Source organism: Anser brachyrhynchus (assembly GCF_964034855.1).
Source record: "Anser brachyrhynchus genome assembly, chromosome: 10".
Classification (NCBI taxonomy): Eukaryota; Metazoa; Chordata; class Aves; order Anseriformes; family Anatidae; genus Anser; species Anser brachyrhynchus.
This window is the reverse complement of record NC_137705.1, coordinates 2,941,246-2,964,304: the sequence shown is the minus strand read 5'-3', so window position 1 is coordinate 2,964,304 and position 23,059 is coordinate 2,941,246. Positions and strand designations below refer to the sequence as shown.

The window sequence follows — 23,059 nt, the reverse complement described above, 5'->3', positions numbered from 1 at the left end:
GGTTAACCTGAATTGGAAGAATATTTTAGTTTTATCATTTCCCTGAAATATATCTGGAGATGAGTCTGGACCGAAGCCAACACTTGGCACAGCTCGGTGTTGTTCTTGAAAGGCTGCAGGTGTGAAGACATACCCTGAAGGGAGGTATATTGGCTGCACAAGGGCACCCTAACATTCCCCACGCAGATTAATGTGTCTCAAAGTAAAAAACCAATAGACCAGACAGGGTTTGTAATGGATAGAAAAGCCTTCACCACTCTTCAGATTAAACCAATTTCTGGGCCAGTTTTATCCTGCTACGCCACGATGAAATATTTTTGTCTTTATTTATCATACATATCACTGCAAAGAGTAGAAATAACACTGTAATCTCATGTTAAAAAAATTACTGCAGTTGAGATGATTTAATCAAATTATACCTTTGTTTGTACTGTGTATATATATACAGACTTGCATACATACAGACACATGCATATGTAAAAAGCTAATATGTCTACATCTCCTAAGTTACAAGGAAACACTACCAACAGTGCTGAAGTGTGAGTAGCAAAATTTTATACTGCCCAGGAGAAAACCTTTTCAGAATGATTATTGGCATTGCATAGTGTGTAAACTGAAAAATAAATAAATAAAATAAAATAAAATAATAAATAAAATAGAATAAAATAGAATAGAATAAAATAGAATAAAATAGAATAAAATAAAATAGAATAAAATAGAATAAAATAGAATAAAATAAAATAATAAAATAAAATTACTAGTAAAAATGCTTCAAACAACATGGACCGTATGCAATAACTGTACCTTTACCGTGCTTTCCTAAGGATTGGTTAAGCACAAGGGCTGTGATTGTATTACAAAGTTAAATTCATTACAACTTAAGCATTTTACTGTAGAAAGACATTTTTATGCTGATATGTCAACAGCTCAACACACTCGGGTCTGTGTCTTTCAGTCTTTATGTTTGGGTTAAATAACAGCAAATCCTCGCATTGCCTCTGTCCTATTGAGACTCAATTACTTCCAGTTGTGAATGCCCATGCAAATGGTTGTGCTGTTGCATGACATCGGTGCATATATTCACAATGTTCTGATGAAAGTGTATTGCTCCGACATCTTCCCAGGGCATTGCCAGAGCAACGCTAGCAGGATGCTAACTGCACACGGAGCACGTGGGTACTTTCTGCAGTGCATTGTTAGGACAGGAGGGTTTCTGCTTCCAAGCAGATCCAGACAGTTTATGCTTCCGTTGCAATCCTCATTGGACAATCTTCAAAGACATGGCATAAAGCTTTATAAATGCTGCTTTCAGCAAAAATGAATCTATGAAAAAATCAAAATGATTTTTAAAATGTGAAAATTCTGTTACCTCTTGTACTCATAAGAAAAAGGAGTAAATCCTCAGAAGAATCCTTCGTCATGGGTTGAGTAGGTTCAACTGACGGAGGGGTGGTGGATCCTTTTTGATAGTTTGCTCAACCCAAGCCTTTTGCCTTGTCCTGTTATTATTCAGTAAGCCAGTTATGGCCATCATACATGCTTATTTCAATACCATTGAATCCATATGGGGAGCTGAAATGACCCATCACAGACACAAAAGTAGAGTCCGGTCCATTACCCCTCATACACCAATGTGGTGCCTTAAAGTGGGGAGTTTAAGGAATAAAACCATCCATATTGTCACACGCTATATTGATCCCAATGTCACCTGAAACACAATGAACTGTTAGAATTTTGGAAAATGTTTTGAAGAGATAAGATTTGAATGCCCCCAAAAGATTTACGTAATGAATTTGAATTACAAATAAGCTACAGTATTTTCTGTTTCTCTAGGAAAGCAGGCAATAGGAGTCAGGAATGAAAAACAAATGACAATTCAAGTCTTTCTGTGAAAAAGGGAATATAAGAGTAATAAGTATCAGACACCTTAGTTAAATAAAGTCAGGTACTTCTCTCCTTTTGAAATATAGTTCAATAATTTTAAATAAGCAGTAAGTAGTACAACAGCATAGGTAAATCTTGCTGGAACCTGTAAAGCTGGTCTTTTCTGCTTCTGCTCTGGTAGTTACAAGTATTTGCTATTCAGTCTGTTATGGATATCTGGAAAATAGTTTGAGTGCAGAAAGCGCCTCAGGGATAAAAAGTTTGAAAAGAAAAATGTAGCTGTATATCATTGGCATTCATGAGAAAATTCACATTAGATGCCTTCAAATCAGGTGCTCAGGAGACAATATAGAGATCAGGAGCTATGGTGTGCCAAGAATGCAAGCCTAGCTGGGACAGACTCAGCTTATTTCCTGGCAGACGAAGAATACAGAAGTATGTAAGGCCAAATTCAAAAGATAATATAGATGTGTGGAAGCTGGTGGGAGGGAAAGCTGAGGCTGCAGAATAAAAAGGCTATGCATGCACTCCCTGGATTATAGCCTCTTATCTCCACATTTTTATCCTTTTCCTCCTACATGCATTCCACAGATCTCTTTCTATAGGTAGTTACACCAATATACGGGCTCCGGATTGAAGCTCCTCTGCCAGCATCACTGTGGAATTTTGCCCCAAATCCCTGTTGTTAACCACTGCTTCTTTCACCAGGTCAAAAAGTTACTCCTTCTGCAAACATAGCTACATTTTGCCATGGGTAAAAATGTCAATTTGCTTGAATTTAGCTAAGAGCAAAATCTCATCATTCCCACTGCCTGACAACTTTTACCTTGGAAAGATGTCAGTTTGCCACCTGAACTGACTCCTTTTTGCTTTTACGATGGTAACAGACAGTTGTGGCAGAAATGTGAAATGTTGCATATTTTCATGAAAGCTCAGATGACACTATAATTGCATTTTCCCCTTTGTCAAAGACTTGATCTTGTAAATGTTTTGTTACTCAAAAAAAATAAGCAGTAGAAGAAAGTATGGGTCTCACAACCTAAAGCCAAGACAATACTTTAAACCTCTGTTCAAACTATGAAATAATGAGCAAAATATTAGCATTTATGTTACTGCATTAAATGTATGTCAGACCACTTTCATTAATAAATGAATCTATATCTTATCCCTTCCAGATCTAATTTTCAGGAGGGAAAAAAAAAAAAAAAAAAAAAAAGCAATATAATTACAAGCTTAGGACACATGCTAAAATAGCTTTCCCTCTGTGTGCTAAGTGCAATGTCACTGAGTTAATTCCTCTGCCCATATCCCATGTTTAGATGGAAATTGTCAATATTCCAGATATCCCAAAATAAATGTTGGGATGAAAGTAATATTTTTGTACCCTTTCTCTCCAATAACATTACCTAGAGCATTTGCAATGGGAGGCAGGTGATGCACGGCTTGGCCAGGCAGTGGCATAGCTGACCAGTGGGTTTCCCAGAAACTCCTAGCAGCCACCTTATTTCCAATGCAGCATTTCTGTCTGTTCATCTCAGATTTGCACCTGTATGTCCCACACATCACATCTGGATGTCTCAGGATTATATAGGTTTCCTTCCCTGACAGATGAGAAGAAAAACTGGCAGCTAAAAAATATCCGTGGATTGAGTCCTTTCCTAGTGACTTCTCTCATGGAAAAAAATAAAAAAAAATAAAAAATATGATGCTGACTACTTCTGTAACAAACATATTTGTATAAATTACACCCTGTTGACAAATGGATGTGCAATCAGTATTTTTAGGGGAAAATGTAATATTTCCCCCAATGATCATATTTAACGTACTTTGTTTTCCATCTGTCTATCTAGACCGATGGTTCAAACTGTGACATAACAATTATAATAAGTGATAGTGTTACATCCAGAAAACAAAGAGTATGATGGCACAATTTATCTTGTTACATTTCTTGATTTAATGCCAGTTTGGGGTTTCTAGTCTGAACCAGATTTTTCTTATGTCATAAATATTTCATTTTTTTCATTTATTCTTGATTTAGTTTGACAGTAAATAATCCCATGGAAGCTGCTGTTGGAAAGACGTTGTAAAAATTATTAAGTGCCTGCTTGCCAGTTAGGTCCTTGTGTTTGTCAGTGAAATAAGTAAAACAGTTGGGTTACTTACAGGAAACATATATATATATATATACATACATATATATACATATATATAGGTTTATCTGCAGTAATGCCCCAGATTTGCAGCCTCAGAAGGAGCTACAGTTCTGGAGATTAATCAATAGCCTACAGGAATATGAATATTTTTGGAAATATATTCTGGATACTGTCAGCAGGAGGTATTTGCTTCTTGGTTTCAAAAGACTTACATATAATTGAAAGAGAGGACGAGTAAACAGAGATTTTTTTTGGAAGGAACTGTCCTTGTAGTAAAGGGCGAGTACCTTGGAAGAGGAGGCATGTGATCGGTTGATTGGGTTGTATTGGTGATTTTCTGTGATTCAAAATATTCCCCCTGGAAAGCACATGAGTAATATTGGAGGGTTTAAGTCCTTTTTCTTTTGAGCCATAATTAGTGCCTTTGGCAACAGTTGCACCTTTAAAAGGGATTTCAGCAGGTGCATGCAAAATAACTCGCATGGTAAATACTTAATGACAAGAAACAGAACGTGTTTGCGAGGACCTGAGGAAACGGAGTTGGGTGGGAGCAGAGTGGGCAGCACTGGGAAACGCTTGCTGCCCATATCCAGGAAAACAACAAGAGAAAAACATCCAGCACAGGAGATGAATGCAAATAGAAACGCCAAGGAAACACAGCTCATGGGAATGTGCAAAATTCATTGCAATAACTTCAGCAAAACGAGGGTAAAGCATCGACAAATACTGCTTCTTATCCGCTGCTGCTACCAGAGCCCGTTCACATCCGACAAGGTGCTCTGTCAGTAAACGGGCACTTTGAGCCTCCTCTCCCGGAGGTGCTGCTGGACACACAGGTCGTGGTTGTTTGAGGAACCTTCCTGCAGACAACAGATCCCTCCTGTGAACCCAGCATTAGAAAAAGGATAAAACTGGGAAACAGGGGAAGGCAGGGACATAAAGAGAAGTCAAAGTCACAAAAATAATGTAAGACATGGGAGGAATTAACATGAAACTTTAGTAAATAAGAAAAACTCTCCCTTAACTGGCAAACAAAACCAGATAACAATTGTCATGCCTGCAGTATTGATCTGAAAGGGTACATTCTGTTTAGGAAGGACAAGTAAAAAAAGATAAGATTTTTTTTTTTTTAGTCTTAAATATCCGTGATGTGTACACCAGCTTTGAGACAAATATTGACAAACAGAAGAAAGTGTGTGAAATAAATATGATCCAATTCAATAAGGAAAAGTACAAGGTTTCACACTCAGGTAGAAATAATCGATGCACACCTTCAGTATACGCAGGAGGTTTAAAGAAGGGGTTAGAGTGGAGCCTGAACTGAATGCGTTTTTTTTTTAAAAAAAAAAACAACCTTCATTTGGGGATGTGAAAATAGCAAACGGCTGTTTGGCACTGGTTCCTCAGGTGGGCGACTGTGCCCAGCTCTGGGCAGTGTGCTTAAAGAAAAGTGCCGGCTATGCTGAAATAATCCAGAAGAGACAAGGTAAAATAATGATTTAGGATAAACAAAGTAGGAATCCTCTAGTATAAGATACAATAATGCTTTCCAAACATGCAAAAACTATAGAGAGAAATCCGTGTCTATTGAGAGTCGACAAATAACGGCTTTTATAACCAAAGCTAGGAATAATTTTTAAATTGACAACATTATCAGGGTTTCCCAAAGAAGTTACGGAAAGTCTCGTATCACTGTAAATCTCTGAAGGATGAAAAACATTTGCTAAGTACATTTTAGGTGCATTTAATATTGCTTGGAGCAGGATTGCCTGATATATAAAAGTACCATATAACTCAATTTCTGTTTCAACAGAATTATCCAAACTTGGATTTCATTTTTCTTTTTAAAGAGCTCAAGCCATTTACACTTAAATAACACTAAAGTGCTTCTCTTACCCTGGATGTGTGCGAGGTAGAACCTTACAAAAGATTAAAAGATTAAAAAAAACCGCTTTTTTCATCCTTTTTTTTTTTTTCCTTTTCCAAAAAAATTTGGAAGCTTGTCAAGGTTTGATCATTCCCCACCTGAAATGGCAACTGGCAATGGTGCACCAGGTTGATATGTGCAAAGATACCTGTAGAGCCCTGAGACCACCTACAACTCTTAGGTGAAGCTTATAAAAACATGTGAAGAGAATTAGATTCCTTATAAAAGTGAGATGATTTCCAAAAGAGTTGAATGTGGGATGATTTCCAAAAGAACTGAATTTCTTCATTTGCTAAAAACCATCTTTCTCATTCACATCGGTACTAAATTCTAGGGCAACCCTGTATGATTTTTTTCACGCTGGTATGAAAAATGAGACAAATGAGGAGAGGTTATGGATCCCTAAACATGGCTCATAAATGCAATTTCTCAGGGGAAATTTTTTTAGCACTTAAAGGGTTTAGAATGATTTTATGATTTTGTAAACCCATTTTATTAAGTGATTTCTCTTTTCAGCTCCTTTATGAACTGATTCTCAACAGTAAATTACAAGTTTACCCTTTGGGAGTGAAGGCCAAACATATTTTTTTCTCCTGGTTTAATTCATCATATGTTGACTGAAATGTCAAAGGAAATTAAAGCAAATTGTTATGTAAATCCTTGTGGGTGTGTGTTTCATTTCTGAAGAATAAACCTGATGACAAAACAAAAAAAAAAGTTGTTTTTGTTGTTGTTATTTGTTTTTGTGTAGTAAATGTAAAACATTATATTGCTTTTTCCTCCCATATGAGAGCTCCCATTCTGCACCAGTAGCTGCTTATGTTACATTACATTCACCAAAGGATCCTCTCCTGGATTAGAAGGCAGAATACTATAAGGCAAGAAACTTCATAAAGTGTGACTAACATTTAGCAGGCAAGAACAGTACTTGCGAACACCCTTTCTCCTAACCCAGCCGTGTCTGGTGAATGCCCCAAGCACAGATTTTGCTTTCTCGCTTGGAGAAACTTGGTCCTGTGCTTGTGTTCTCTGCGCCGTAAGGAGAGGATGGATGGGTCTCAGATATTACATATGCCTTTCATGGAGCTCATTTCCAGCTTTGTGTCTTTCTGGAATTAATTTTATGTTGGGATGATCCTGATTTATTGCGTTGTATGTGTCTGAATCTTCAGTGGTGCAGAAGAACAGGATTTTACACAGGGAAATCGGGGCATTTGTTCTGAATCTCTACTTTAATTACCCAATATCTCCTCCTGTTTTTTACAGAACATCAAGGTAGTCACAGGAAGACACACTTTACTTTCCGCTGATTGGATGGGAGGAATTTTTGACCTTAGAAAGTGGAGATGGTGTTGCCATGGAAACTAATAATTCTGCTGCCATTCATGAGCTGCAGCACAGGTAAAATGTTCCACTGTTAGTGTTTGTGATTGATAAATCTGTATCAGTATCATAATTCTTCTAGAAAGGAAGCAATTACCAAAACTAACAGTACTTATTTGCATGAACAAGTGACTAAGGAGCTTTTCGTTAGAACATCTTTTAATTTGAAAAACCACCAGTTGCTGTCTTTGAACCAGGAAAACGTGTTTCAAGATCATAAGAAACTGTACTTCAGCAAATAGCTTTAAAAAATATTCTAAGCTGTAGCATTGAGAAAAAATTACAGTTTTCACTTTGCTAACAGCAAGCACATGCATGTGCATGCATTTCTTAGCCACAGTGTAAGAAACTCCCAAGCCAGCAAGTTTAAAAACCAGAATACCTTAGTGAGCATTGTGTGGATGGCTTAGTGCTCACACTTAAAGGTATACCAAACCCTCAGAATGCCTCTGTACTAGTAAAGTATCTTTAAATCACATTTACATTGAAGACAATTGTAAATATTCATCGATGAAATCCAGAACAGGTAAGAATCCTAAGGACTTTCAAAGCAGAAATGCCAAAAGTGAAAGGAAATCTTGCTTCGTGCCTGAAGCAAATGGAAATATTTCTTCCGCCCTTGTCTCCAGTTGGCATGGTGATGGACCCTCACACAACCCCTGCTGTCACTGCTCCAAGCCCTGGGCATCGCCTCCGTCCTCAGATGGCATTCAGAGGAGAAAGCGTGGTTGGAGGAAGCAGGACTGCTTTCCCCCATTCTCCTTCTTGAATATCCCTTGTGCTTAATTAGTCCATCAGCTGGTTGCTGACATATTGGGAGGTAAAATGTTCTTTTCTGCCTACCTGGGCTTTGTTCACCATAAGGGTTTGGTGTTCCGAGTTCATTTGTTTTTTGAACCTTTCCTCTAATTCAAAAGGTATAACTTGATAATCCTGCTTCATAAAATCGTATAAATGGAATTAACTCATGTGACTCAATACAGACTCATCTGAGACCAGAGACCAACGGTAACTGAACTCTTTGAGGTTATAATGAATTTGGGGATGCACTGACCTTTCACACAGTCTGTGAGAGAAACCATGACAACTGACTTTTGTCTATAATTAATGTATTGAACTCTAAATATCTGGTATGTTACTTGTGTACTTATGAAGAGATTGTATTAAAGCAACCTCAAATGATACTTAAATTAATTATGTCCTGCATGAGTCAGCAGCTGCTTGAAATGAAGAAACTACAGAAGCAGAGTGCAGACTGCAGTAGTATTTTAAAATGCAATTCAAATTTAAACTGATAGCTTTTTGTTTAATAGATTCCAGGTGAAAATGTAAATCTCAGGAGCTGACATTCTGTGAAATCAATACTAAGTGGCTGTTTCAGTAACAAACAGCCAACATGTTAAGGACTTCATATTAAAATACTTGTACACATTTCAAATAAGCAGTCACTTGTTTAGGCCCAAATGTGCTGAACTAAACACAACAACAAGTTTAGGAACCCAGTCTTCCCTTTAATTACCTTCAATTGTAACCACGTTGGGTGCCCACTGCCCCGCCATGGTGTTTATCAGCCCTGCTTGCATACTTCTCATATGTCATTTCTTTCTTTACTCATCTAAGTAAAGGAAGTAAAGGACTTTTTTTTTTTTTTTTTTTTTTTTTTTATGTATAGGATGCCCCTATGATTTCTTAATTGCTTATTGCTTTTAGCAGTTATGCAATAGATGGCGATCCTGAAATTTGAGTCACTGGAGTACAGCTTAGTGGTGGACAAGATATTCCATGTTTTATGTTTCCATATATAACCTTTTCCTTCACTTCTTTTCACTAAGCTTTCATTTTTAAAACTTTTTGTCATCTTCATCTTTCTTGTCAGAGGACCATCTTTTAATGAGACAAGTATCCTGGGCCAACTGAGTTAAAACATACTAGGAGCTCACTTTTATATTAACTTGTTCATTTTTTTAAGACTTAATAGATAAAATTTAAATGTTCCATAGACCTAAGCACCAAGAGTAGACCACAAGAGCACCTTTGTCCTGATCCTACCATCAATTAAGGTGCCCACTGACTTCACCTAGAAAAGCTAATTTATACTTCAGTACAAATTATCTCCCCTGATTTCAGTGGAGGTATGCTGATTTTTACTACGCGGCATTCTGAAATATGCTTGACGGTAATAGTCAAACTTGCACTTATGTATAAAACTTCTTTGACTTACTATATGGATGACTGGCATCAATATAGTGGTTGATAGAACTGAGTGGGAAAATTAGAAACTAGGCACGACGCTGTGGAGAACAGTCTTGTGGGCTGGGACCTGAAAAATATCTCAGGTTGTTGGTCAGCCATTTCTTCCTTGTCTCTACCTCAGTTATACCAGCCGTGTAGAATAAAAATGATATTGACCTATAAATTAATCTTAAATCTAAGGATTAAATCTGCTGCATAGCAGAGCTAGATATTATTGCCCCCCAAAATGGCAGTTCAATTACTCAAAAATCAAATTACTCTCTATATTTCAAATCTATGGAAAGCTCATGTATAGAGCATTATTCCCTCCAACTCTTATTTTCCAGCAGTGGTGGTTTTTTTGTTTTGTTTTGTTTTGTTTTGTTTTTTATGTGACTCACAAGGGGTCCTTTGGGGGTTTTCTTGCAAGTGCCTTAAGGGATGAAATAAAACAAAGTAATGTATGCATGCACAGTGACACAGTGAGGGAACAGATTAGACTTTTTTTCATAACCCATTGCTATTTAAATGAGATAATCTGATCTAAGCAGAGCACCAGAGGCGAGAAGGCTGATGAAGATAAACACAGAGATCATTACTTTAAATTCTGTGTATTTGTTGTAAGGATGCATGACAGCCTTCTCTTTACAATACAGTTGAAATTTAAACATTGCTCGATATTAACATGCTAAGAATGAGCACTCACTTTCTGGATTAAAGATTTAGACAGAATTTTGAGAAGCTGATATCAACAGAAAAGTGGCCTGAGTGCTCAGGAAAGAAAAGAAATGTTTCTTCAAAAAAAAAGCTGTCTCAAGTTTTCCTCCCATGGCTGCCCTTAGCTCACGTTCTGTCCTCTGGAGCTACCATGCAAGGCTTGTTGCCAGCAGTATCACTCCAAGAGAGAAAGTGATCTTAAGCATAGCCCAGATGCACGTTAGGCTGTTATTTAGAAATGGGAGCTATGCCTGGATCTGCTGCAGGTTGCCCATGCAACTGTGTGACTCATCTGTCTGTCTCTCTGGTTCCTCCATTCCCTCCTTTGCCTATAGGGTTATGTTCAATGCTGCAATGCAAATAATAATTTGATCATATATATGTTACAAAAGCCTTTCGCCCATCCTTTTCCATTACCCAGGTTAGGAACATAGGATCTTATATAAGTATGGATTGCAGATCTTCAGGGAGAAGAGAAACAAGTGCTGTTTGATTTTCCCAGTGGCTGATCTAAATATATGATGCTGGGGGAACAAATAAGTCTGTTGGTAGCTCCCTTCACAGCAGCATAGCTACAGTCCCACTCTGGCATCAATTTCATTGCTTCAGTCTCAGCTTCCCTGCTTCCTTCTGTCACTTCTCCTAGGCTCCTTACCATTCAGGAAGAGGAGGAGAGCTATCTCCTAAATGTTTCTGCAATTTCACTCTTCTTCCTGGAATGCTTATCCAAATTTTGTGTCTTTCCCATTCCCAAAGGTTGTTTTGACTCCCCTCTTCTCTGATTCTTGGTGGCTTCTGTGCTTCAAAAATATATAATCTTCAATACAGAGATGGCCTTCGCAACTGTCCTTTGCTCTGCTGGTGATCTCAGATGGAAGCAATTGGAATTTCCAGTGTTAAAGCTAATGAAAAAGGAAAGTGTCAGTAAAAACTGTCAGGCACTTAAAATTAGCCATAGACAAGATAAGTATTAAAAGCCAAACCAGTTAGTCTGAACTTTCATTTTGGAATGAGGCAGTAATTATATTTTTACAATCTTTTGGCTTATTGGATGAAATTCAATTGAAGATGCAACTGCAACCTCCCGGGCTGTATTTTGGCCCATCATTTTGAAACTGCTAAATTGGAGAGAGAAATTTCCTGATGTAAAGTGTCCTGATACTCCTTTGGGTCACAGCATGATGAATATTGAATACATCACATCCCACGCTCTGCCTGCAGTCTCTTGCAGATTTATTGTTAGCATAACAGCACCTTTAGGAATGGAACAGCAGACCATATATTTTAAGACAAGTGACATCTTTGCTATTTCTAACAGCAAACTGTGGAGATGAACTAGTCCAGCCTGGAAATGTTAAGGCACTTCTGAACAACCAGAGGCATTCAGAGACCCACTGATGAGTCAGAGAAAGAAAATAATTAGGTTTCCCTTGCACAACATGGAAGTTCTCATGACTTTGGGAAACAGTGACCCTGAAAGTTCTATTTCTGTAAATGACTCCCAAGCCTCAAGCAAGAGAGGATGACTGGTGATGTAGCGAGGCCCTGGCAAAGGCTAATGTGGGCTTTGGCAGATGGGAGAGAAGGTCTCTCAGGTGTGACCTTCATTCTCATCTTCCTCTGGTACCTCATTTGCCTTTCCCCTTACGTGCAGCAGATCAGTCGTCTGGGTCTGACGTGGGCCAGTGAAGTCCCAGCTAACAGCCAGTACTCTGAGAACTGCCACATGTGCACAGATACAAAACCAGGGCCTTCAATTAATACTTACTGAATTAACAGGAAAAATATTAGTATCCAAAAAAGGATGTGAAAATGTACAAGATAAAGGAAAAACTTGACATATAGCGGCGAAAATAAGTTATTTTTCTAATCCATCACCCGGTTTTGCAGACATAACATTTGGAAAACTTTAGTATCCAAATGTTGCCTTAAGCTATAAAACAGGTGAGTTGTATACAGCGAGCTGCTCTGTTTCTGCTCATTTCTAGAAGGGCTTACACAGAGCTGGTCTTTAATTTTAGGAAGGAAAATGAACAATTATTTCCTTTTCCTGTCTCTTATCAGAACCACAAACTGCTGCTAACTCAAGGGTAAAAAGGAGACAAAAAAAAAACAGTATGTGAGAAATGTGAACCTCTGACTTCAGCACAAGACTATGTAAAGGATGGACCCTCTCGCGACTGAGAGGACTGGTGCTCAGGAAGCCCGTGAGCAACTTCTGGATCTGCCACTTGCTGGCTGCAGGAGCAGGAGGATGTTACAATGCAAAGTGGAGTTTAAGATAGCTATTTCCTTCACTGCTCAGTTCCAAGAGGGATATATTCACAACAGTTTGTGGTTTCAACTGCTATGGTAATGAAGCACATGTAGAAAGGAATGACAATGCGGCAGTGATTATAACATCAGTAAAAGGTGACAAGTGACATTAGCAGTGGTGAGAAGGACTCAGCTTGGGTATTTTTACGTCTCCACAGATTTCAATGGCAGTCTTATCATTTGTTTTGAAAAAGGAAGAATTAGGGCAAGGCTGAGCATTTTTGAAAGCCTCCCCTACCATATTTAAGGATTGTAAGGGTTTTTGCAGCTTTGCAGTAAAAAAACATAAGCCCACCTCCCAGGCAGTCTTTACTCAGAGTCAGACGTGTATCACTGCGATGTTTCCCAAGTATGCCATATCACGTCAAACTGACCTGCTGGATATGTCAATCATTTGACGTTATATAATGTGGGCTAGATTCACGTTATAGAAGCATCTTCCTTATTATACTTCGTTTCCAAGAAAAAAATGTCTTTTTGAATTCCCTCAAGTGCATGGACATATGGTGAAAAAGAGGATAGAGCTCAGATGCTTCTTTGAGGGTCAATACACTTTCAGATTTTAGGTTGCATTGATTTAGCTGTCAGAAAGATGTTATTTACAGTTCCTGAAGTTAAGTGGAGCATGCTAGAATTCATGGAAGTCATTACTGGAACTTTATGTTTTCTGTGTGGCTCCAGAGTAGAAGTCTTTTCTATAGTCTGAAAGGCTCAACCCATTCTTATAGTGGTTTACATAATTACTGCTTCTTAATCTCTTTGATTAGTTACTTCACATGAAAGGAAATGAGTTCTTTTTCTATATTGTGAATTTTACGTGGTTTCTTTCTGTTTCATATCAAGTAATTTAATCTCTTTGTATGAAATGCTCATTAACTTCGTAAAATAACATCCTGGTGCTTTATATATATATATATATATATATATATATATAAACTTTGTGTGTGTGTATGTGTATGCAACAGCTTCAAAGAAAATTCAATTGCACTTTATTATCAGTGCCAAGAAGTTGAAATTAACAGGTGATTAAACACTGAAAATATTTTGAGCATTTCCTTTTGCCAGGAATAGAAAATTTAAGTAGAAAATAAAAATACAAACGCCTCCTTAAGATGGCACAATAATGTGTCACTGACACAGTTGACTTAAGTTAGACACATCATTGTTTTCAAGGCCAATTTAACTGAATATAATTCCTACATTTAATGTATATAATAATCTCACCATTAAGCTAACATTTAAGACATTGTTTTGCAGAGGTCACTATTAGACAAGGATACTTCATTAACGAATGTGCAACTAAAACCCCAAAGCTGGATTTTGAGATTCCCTGTTACAGAGTTGAGGCTGTGGCATCTCGGTCCGGTGTATTGTTACACTAATCAAATAATGGATTCCCTTGAAGTTTAACAATCAATTCCTTTCTCTTTCTAACATCACAACCCATGCCTCAAGTAAAGCACTAGCATGTGAAAGGTTAGGTTTTAGTGTGGTAAGAGTGACAGACATGTCCTACAGGAAATGAAGAGAAACCCGGCTGTAAACTGTGACTTTCCACTAGTAGAAAAAGGATGCAAATGGACAGACAGTAAGAATCATAAGGATTTAACCTGTTTCTGGAAAACAGGACATGGAAATGCACAAAATGATTAAATCTGCTTTACTTAGAAATGGAAACCCAGATCTAATTTCCATATGGCTTAATATTCCCACCCAGCAGATCTGCACACACTGACATTGGGTGAAGACCTTGCTCGCTAACTTTTAAGAGCTGTAACCATATCCACTACTTCCACGTAATCACAGGCTGATCATCCCTTCCATTGTTTGCAGAAGCTTGAAAATAAAATGTCTCTAGTTATCGATTTGCTACTTCTTTTTCATTTAGCAACTATTGATTGCTGTTTATGTGTGTGTGTTTCTTGTTGAGCAGAAATTAACACTGAAAACTTCTTGGAATTCACTGCATTCATACCTACTTGGCATTCCTGGGGGAAATTTGTTATCACAATCATTGTACCTGGGCTTTTCAAAAAAATTTTTTTTTTCCTCCTCCAAACTCTTAGCCACAAAGAATTTATATATTCAAAATCTTTTTATTTATTTATTATTTATCTATTGCTATTATTGGCACTTGTCTGGGACAGAAAATGGGGTTGTCACAGAGCTGAGTTCACAGACTTATTTCAGATAATACTACTTTTTTAAGGTTTTGGTTCTTATGCCTACATTACAAACAGAAAACTCCTAGGGATGTGGGGCATTTCTTTTTTCTTATGACTATATGGAAGAGAAACTCAGGATTACCACTAAAATTGCTTGCTGTGTGTGCATGGGAAGCCAAGTCTGAGACATATGCTGATCTGTAATTTGAGAAAAATATGGATGGATTAGTCTACTGGGGCCATGTGTAGAGACTGGATGAATGAAAATTTATGAGGTAGAGATGAGACATTGTTTGAACCATGTTATATCCAGATCGCATGGTTTTCCTACTTTGGTGCTATCAGCTCCAAAAGCAATCGAAATCACAAGCCAAGTACGCATTTTTCCATGAGACTAGATTATAGTTCTGAACCTTCAAATAATGAAAATAGATTCTTCTTATTTACCTTGTGTTCATTTTTCGTCCTTCAGAATTCCCCTTTTCTGTATTCTGTCATCAAATATTAAGGTTAGACTTCAAACAAACAAATAAAACAAAAAAAAATCAAAGTGAAAAGCAACTTTTAATTTACGTGGAATTACATGGTTTCAGAAACTGCAGAGAAAACTGCACCTAATATTTCCAGATTTGTGCTAATAATTGCATTAGTTGACAAAATACTTATCACAGTTACCATTCAGACAGAAATAAAGCTCTCTGTCTCCTGCAGTAGGTAAGAGGGGAGTAAGAGAGTGATTTCTGAATACAGAGGTAGACTTCAGACCAACAGGACACCAGCAGCCCACACTTCTCTGGGTCTTTCTGCTTCCCTAGATCTGCGTAAGGTCTGTCTGGAGGTGACAATCCTTGTCCTAGTAGGGCAGCTTAAAGAGGAAACTGTCTAAGTCCTATCAGCTTTGCAGCAGGAGGTAAAGCTATAGAAGTTAATCCTAACCTCTATGCCTTTACTTTTATGAGTTTGATTTTTAGACCCTTTTAGGATTTTAACAGTAGGATTTTTTTCGCCTGTGTAGCATAATACTATGGTATTGTGTCCTTTGTTCAATATTCATATATGTTTTATTGTTCTACTCTAATTACATTCTCTTTGTTAAAGGGGCAATATGTTTTCCTCTGACAGATCCTGCATCTCGTTGTTACTGGATCTTGGTTATTCTCTGCCATTGTTATTAATAATTTGTAGCAATTGAATTGGTATTAGACTATTACTCTGCTAAATCACTTTTGTTGCTAATTAAGGCACTATCTGTGATATTGTTTAGCTCCAAACGCCATGCTCCTGCTATAATTACCTGAAAGTCATTCGTTTCTACTTATGTAAGTCAGGTCTTTTAATCAAGCCTCCTGTGAGCTTTGCCATGGTGTGAGCTGCCGTCAGTAGGAATGAAACGTTCTCATGGACAAAGATATTTTTGTAATGACAAATGTACCTTTCACTGTACTCCTGGAAGGCCTTAGAAATAGAATAATTGTACTTGATGGCTCCAAACTGGGCACAAAAGAAGAAGGAGGGTTTTGAGGGAAAAGTGAAAGATTGCTGAAGCAATCCAGCTATTGAAGATACCAGCAAAGAAAGTCACCATTGCTTTAAAATGTCTTCTCTTCACAATATACTTGTATGTAAGATCAGATCTATCGTACTGTGTTCTCGGGATAATATTTTCTTTGAATAGGCAACATCACTTCATTATTTCCCTGGGGACTTCATTCCCTTTTGCTCCCAAGCAGAAGACACAAAATGGCTGCCCTTAGGCCATTAGTGGGAGCTCACATTAATGGCTAGGGGACTTACTGATGTAAGTCTAAAGTAAGCATGACTCCCTTTTAGCGATAGCACATCTGGCATAATCTGTATATTTCAAACATTTTAAATAGATCCATGAAAGTCAAAACCGCTATTTGTTTGTGTGTAGTTCGTCCTGAAGTCGTTTTGCCTGAGTATGAAATGATAGCAGATAGTCATAGTGAAATCAGTATGCGAGGGCTGTTCCTCACCCCCCCACACACACTGTACATGTGCACACCAGTGCCATAGTTAGGTAGAATTTGATTTCTGCGTCTTCATTAGTTCGTTTCTGTTTCCGACGTGAGCAGACAGAACCAAGAAGGCTGCAGTACTGGCAGTTTTTCAAGCAGTGACAGGCTGGACTGAAGTCACATCTCACCTGCTGGCAGTGTCACCCTGAGCACCCTTGTCTTGCTGCCAGCGCCTGCTCGAAGGACCGTTCAAAGGCAAAGGATGGCTCATGCTGTTAGCAGCTTCACCTTTCTTTTATCTCTTTATCTCTTTATTTTTTGTATGGGGATTTTTGTGGGAGATGTTCTGTCTCCTTTCCCGTCCCAGCTCTAGCAGCCACCTCATATCTTGCAGAGAAAGGCTGAGGTAGGCAGGGGCACGTCACTACAAAGCTTTGGTTCATGGTCAGTTATTTTCACACATCCATCTCGTGCCTATGGGTATATTGTTTACAGCTGGATTTCCTTAAAAACTGATGCAAAGCTCATTATCATTTGAGATAAAAAAGAAAACAGGAGCATGTTATAAAATCAGAGAACAGACCTTGTCCTTTGGCTTCCTCTTTGCTGAATTGCTGTGTGCTTTTGGACAGATTTTTGTTTATATTGCTTCACTGCCTCAGCAGACATCCAGGCTGCCATTCCTCCCAAACTGCAGCTTTGTCTCCATCTAATAGACCATGCACTGAATTCACCCTGGAAAATGGCTTTGTAGTTTAGAGTAAAATCTACCAAAACTTTGACTCACGTGCTTAGATGGCCTTCCCACCAACACAGGAGTGGTTAACGGAACACAGTTTCTTCATCTTCTAATAATGTCTCACTTCATACACTTATACCAAATAGATTTTGATGATAGATTACTGTTCTTACAGCTTATGTATATATATATAAAATTATACTGGAACAGCCAATGTGAAAAAACCTGCAGGGGTTAATCTCTGCTAACATCTTGTTGAGCACTAATCAGATTCATAGTTCACTCATATCAGTCTAAAGCTACTGAAATCACTGACAGTATAGTGCACCAAATCAGAATATAACGTTATAACTTCAACCGCTGTTTCTAATTAGATTTATTCTGCTTTACACTGAATGTAGTAGAAATAAAAGAGTTTTCTCTACATCTTTCTTGTAAACATTTGTGGTATTCCAAAAGAGAAATTGTTTGCTCCAGGCCAGAGAAAATGTAGTTGTCTATGCAATAGATATTGAATTCATATTTGTCTGACAAGTGACCTTATCAGCCATGACTTGTCATCTTCTAATTAGTGTACATTTATTTTTTTTCACTAAATCAACCCCCAGCCTCTCCTAAAGATAAACGGATGTTATACAAAATTGTGTGTAGTGTTGCAATTAAAATGGTGGTGTACATGTACTCCACAAATTTGCCTTAAAGAAAGGTACATCTCCGTAATATATCAATCTGCCTATGAAGCTGATAGGCAGTCTAAGACTAACCACAGAATGCTGAAATTTTACTGTGAGAGCTAAGGACTAGGAACAACTCCATATTATTAAAAATATTTCAAAGTATAGAAAGCAAACAACAAACCAGGTTTTGTTATTAATCCTGGATGTTTGCTTTCAAAACAAATCAGAAATAAATATTCCTCATAAAGTCTGAATCCACATGAAGTTCATCTGAATGGCAAGTTCCTTTTTGTTTCCATATGTATTTTTGAGATTTTCTGTGACAATGTTTAAATTCCCAGATGTTGAAGGATTTATCCTCGCAAGATCTCTGAGTGTGTTTTGTAGTGATATTTACTTTTACAAAGCCTCCTCAATTCAAAAGCATTAAATTGGCTAAAGTAGGTAAGAAAAAAAGGATGAAACTCAGCTATTTGTCAGCTACATGACAGTATCAAAAAGACCTTTTCTCTGCCAAAACAAACCTTTACATATTAAATGCAATGTAGAATTGCATCAACTGTCAATGCTTATCCCTGCTGTCACCTCCAAAGTAACTTTCAGGCACTGGCTCCCAAGGAGCTGGAGCATTTTGGGAGAGAGTCGAGCTCAGATTTTCAGTCTGACAAAGCAGCACTGGTGCCTCTGAGCTACTCCAGGTGACTTGTGAAAGCTAAGATCTCTGCTCGGTCAGCACTGTCAAAATCGATAATTTCTGGAGATGTACAGAATTAAAACTTTAGGAGCTGGGTAAGCTTTCATATAAATAGCCTGCATGTCTACAACTTTTAAGCATGCCCAGGAACAGATAGCTGCAGATTAAAAGACGTGAAAATTTGAATTTAATTCCTTTGCAAGTGAAATGCCCATGTCCTTAGACACCTTTAAATGTTACAAATTATCCGTGTTTTACAAGATAAAGAAACTGACCTGACAGTTAAATATCTAACACCTGTGTGACAAAAAGACTGAAACTCTGGAAACATAATCCAGCCTGATTCACATTTTTTTCCCTTAAGACAACTTATCCCTACTCTTTTAACTAAAAAAAACATTAAGACACATGATTTGAAAAATCACCTGAAATTCATATTTTTTTAAAGAAACTTAACCTAAGATTTCTTGTCGCAGTCTGATATATATAAAATACTGTACTGTGTATAAACATGGCTAATTTATGGGGAGAAGATGAGAAAAGAGCACTTTGTCAGCCCAAAATTGGATGTTCACTGCAGGCCAAAAAAATAAACCAACAATATTTTATAATGCACTGATATTTAACTAAAATGTCTAAACAGTTTTTGAGATAATGGGGATGTGAAAACACTACCAAGCAGTCAATAAGTGCTTTGAAACAAAATGTTTTACATTCCATTGGTAGCAAGTATTGAGGAGAGGAAACCTGTAGCACTCTGCTTTGTTCCTTTAAGACTCTGCACTCCAAACCTGCCTAAATTAGACCAGGAGCTATCATTGATTATGTCATTCCCCAGAAATACGGCCTTCAGACTGTTTGTCATAACTCCATTGGTGATACTACACCGCAGACGTATTAAGTATCAGCCCAGATGATACAATTTTCCAGCTCCTACAAGCCAAACAAATATGTTCTCTGCCTTCTGGGACAAACGTGCCTGCAGATGGATGACACCGGGCTGTGATGTATGGGCTGAAGCTCTGCAACCCCTCGTGGACTTTTACGGTGCCTTTCCACCAGTACGATCAAGGCCCTTACATTTACAGGACAGACAGTCGTTCAAATACCTAAACCCCACTGAAATCAGGGGATCAATACAAGTTTGTCTTAGCAGCCTGAAACTCTCCACTCTCTCCATCTCTTCTGATGTTCTGTTTGATATTTTAACTCTGTGTTATTTAATGCGTTTTGTTTTTCCGTCTCTGTGTTTCATAGACTCTGTGATTCTATGAAATGCAGAGACAGATAAACAAAAAGCATGTTGTCTTTGCATTTATTACATGTAAGTGCTGGCGGTACGCCTGTACTGTAAGCCCTGCCCGCCCCTGCGCCACGCAGCTGTGAGGAGCAGAGGAGTGCTCTCCTTCCTTTGGCACGTTACAGAATCAAACCACTTCCCTTTTTTCACATCTGCTTCAGTTTGAATTTCACCACTGGCATAGATGAGATGACTAATCCAATTTCTGTCTATGCAGAGAGTCCTCTTGCAGTCCTTTCTGCACATCTACTTTTTCCCTGAATAGTTGTCATTTAATGCCCCGTTATCTTAGATGGCACTCATTTAGTGGTTTATTAAGCAGTAATTTAGCAGCCTGTTATCAATTCCTGCTGTAGCTAGGAAAAATATGCAATCCAAGTATGCAAGATTTGTGCAGAATTACAGCATTTTTGTGATTTTTGGATTAGAGAAAAATTACAGAAAAGTAATACATACGAAATGTTTTGCCTGCATTTCATTATTGTCCCTCCATGAAAGCTCCCATCAGGCTGCTCAGAATGGAGATTGCCCTATCTCTATTTCTGCCTCCAGTCCAAGCAGTGACATTGTGCAAAATTGTGCAGGACTCCACGGAGTGAGTTAAGCAAAAGGAGGTCCTAAGCCTGGACTGGGTTTTCTGCTTGTGTTCTGACCTTTCTGGAAGGTTTCCAGGGAGGGAGAAGGCATGAGGCTTAGATTAGTTTTTGTGAGCTTAGTGAAAGGAGAGGGAAAATGGGGCGTTTAAATGAAAGTATAGGCAAGGGTAGAAACCAAAATGTGCCCTAGGCGTTAATTACAGTAGTGTCGAGGGATCTGTGTAAATCACAGCAGGAAAAAAATTGGTTTTGCAAAACAATGTTGATGATAACAAAGACAAAGTCTTGATTTGAAATTACAGCTTTCAAGTTCTGGATAAAATAGAAACATTTTCTTTAGTAAATCATTCCTGCGTCTTAAAATTGCCGTATTACAACAAGTGCTTACAGTAGAGGTAAAAGGAGACAAGAATGAGGATAAAGAGATGCCAGCCAGCTAAACTGGCAATGACAATCAAGTAGATACCAGAGAAGTGTAGATATAGATGTATTTTTTTATAGAAAAGCTGTTCTGGTTCTGTTTTCCCTCTGGAAACATAAGCATCGGAGACACCAGAGGACAAATCACACAAACTCTCCCCAAGTGGCAATTCATCCCACGCTCCACAGGCTCTTCTTTGGAGTGAGTGCCTTGGGAAGAACGAACAGGGACCCCTAGAAAAACTGTACGTTGGATTCCTCTCTTTGCAACATCATAGCATTGAAACAAAGACTAAGCCATCAGAAAGGGAAATGGACTGCCTGAATGGTGTAACGGAAGGCCTCTCCACCTTATTGTTTTCCCCCGGGGTTTTCAGCCTGCTGGTGTCATCAGCGACATTTCCCCCCACCCACTCCTGACTCCCAAGCACAGCAGCTGTCATCTTGGCCCTGCCTGCCGAGCCCTCCCCTCCTGTCTCTGCTCCAAAGGAGAGTTTCAGTGCAGCCCTATCAGCCTGCATACTTTTTCTCCATTCAGTTGTGTTTTGTTTTGCTATTTATGCTGTCATTTTACTGAGAATAGATTGGAAAAAAAGGTCATTTTTTACTTGAGTGGAAAAGAACAGTAATTTGACAGTAAGACATTCTGGCTTGCCATACATCAGAAATGTTGATATTAGCCCCTTTAAAACAGACACTAGGGACAAAAATTGTCTGAGAACTCAATTGCTAGCTATTACTTTCCAAAACATGGGCATTTACAAAGTTTACAATGTTTCTTGCTTCTGCTAAATTTTAGGATGCCGTTACTGAAATGGCTTTAACTTCATTTGTGTTTGCTCAGAGAAAGATCATCATGAAGATATTAAATAGTCACAAAAGACGATGGCTTCAAATAGTGTCTTTTGGCTGATCTATAATCATTTGCTTTGGCAATTTTATTCAAGAACATTAGCACTGATCGCTTATGCTGTGTTCCTAATTATTTCTGAAATATTGTGCTGTTGTTCATGCTGAAATGCATAACGAGCAAAGCAGTAGGTTAGTTTGAAATGCAATGTTCTAACTGGTTTTTAATCAATGAGTGATAATGATAGCTTGTGTTTTGACTTTTACTGTTTAATTGCCAGTAATAAAGCAGAACTTTGTTGATGATATTTAACAGAGTTCAGTTTCATTTATCTCCATTTATTCTATTTATTGTAAAAGTGCCTGAGAGCTTTCAGTACTCGACACAATAACAAAATATACAGTGCAAATTATTTTTAGATTGTCCAATATTTTCCACAATAGAAGGATAGAAGGTTATGATACCCTTTTGTGGGCAACTATTACACTTCACTGTTTTCAGCAGGTGTTCAAAATCCAGTGCAGGTTTGTTCCATGAAATGCCAACAAGATTTTTTCTGAGGTACAGACTTTTTACACCACTATTTACCTTCTGCTGCTTATGGTACTTAGTTTTTGTTTTGTTTTGTTTTGTTTTGCAGAATGCTAAACCCATAATAATTAAATAAAAATTTTCTAAGGGTGAGCCAGATCCGCAAGTACACAAGAAAGTACATATAATCAAAACAGTCATACAGGCTCAAATCAAAAGTGCATCCAACCTATCGCATGGCAGCCAGAGAAAAGTAGACACCTAAAGAAGAGTGAAAGAGCAGGGCTGATATATAGCTGGAATACCATATTGCATACTCCTCTACTTTTACACTACACACAAAGCCCAAAGCAGAGCAGAAATAGAATGTTTTTTTCTGTTCAGAATAGTGGACAGAAAGCAAAATCCCCTCAGAGCGGAGAAGTGTTCATGGAAATATGAAGGGCTAGGAAGTAAAGCAAGGAGATATTTCTGCTTGACCCCTGAGTTTCTTGAC

The 23,059-nt window shown here is 38.0% G+C and overlaps 1 protein-coding gene across 4 annotated transcripts in view; it reads left to right on the top strand.

Moving 5' to 3' along the window:
* CNTN6 (contactin 6) overlaps nt 1–23,059 on the top strand; it is a 143,702-nt gene that overhangs the window by 22,000 nt on the left and 98,643 nt on the right. For all 4 annotated transcript variants that reach the window (XM_080605768.1, XM_080605769.1, XM_080605770.1 and 1 more), the window contains exon 2: nt 7,231–7,365. In XM_080605768.1, coding sequence (XP_080461894.1) covers nt 7,311–7,365 — 55 coding nt within the window. In that variant the 5' untranslated portion in view covers nt 7,231–7,310. The remainder of the gene's footprint in view (nt 1–7,230; nt 7,366–23,059) is intronic.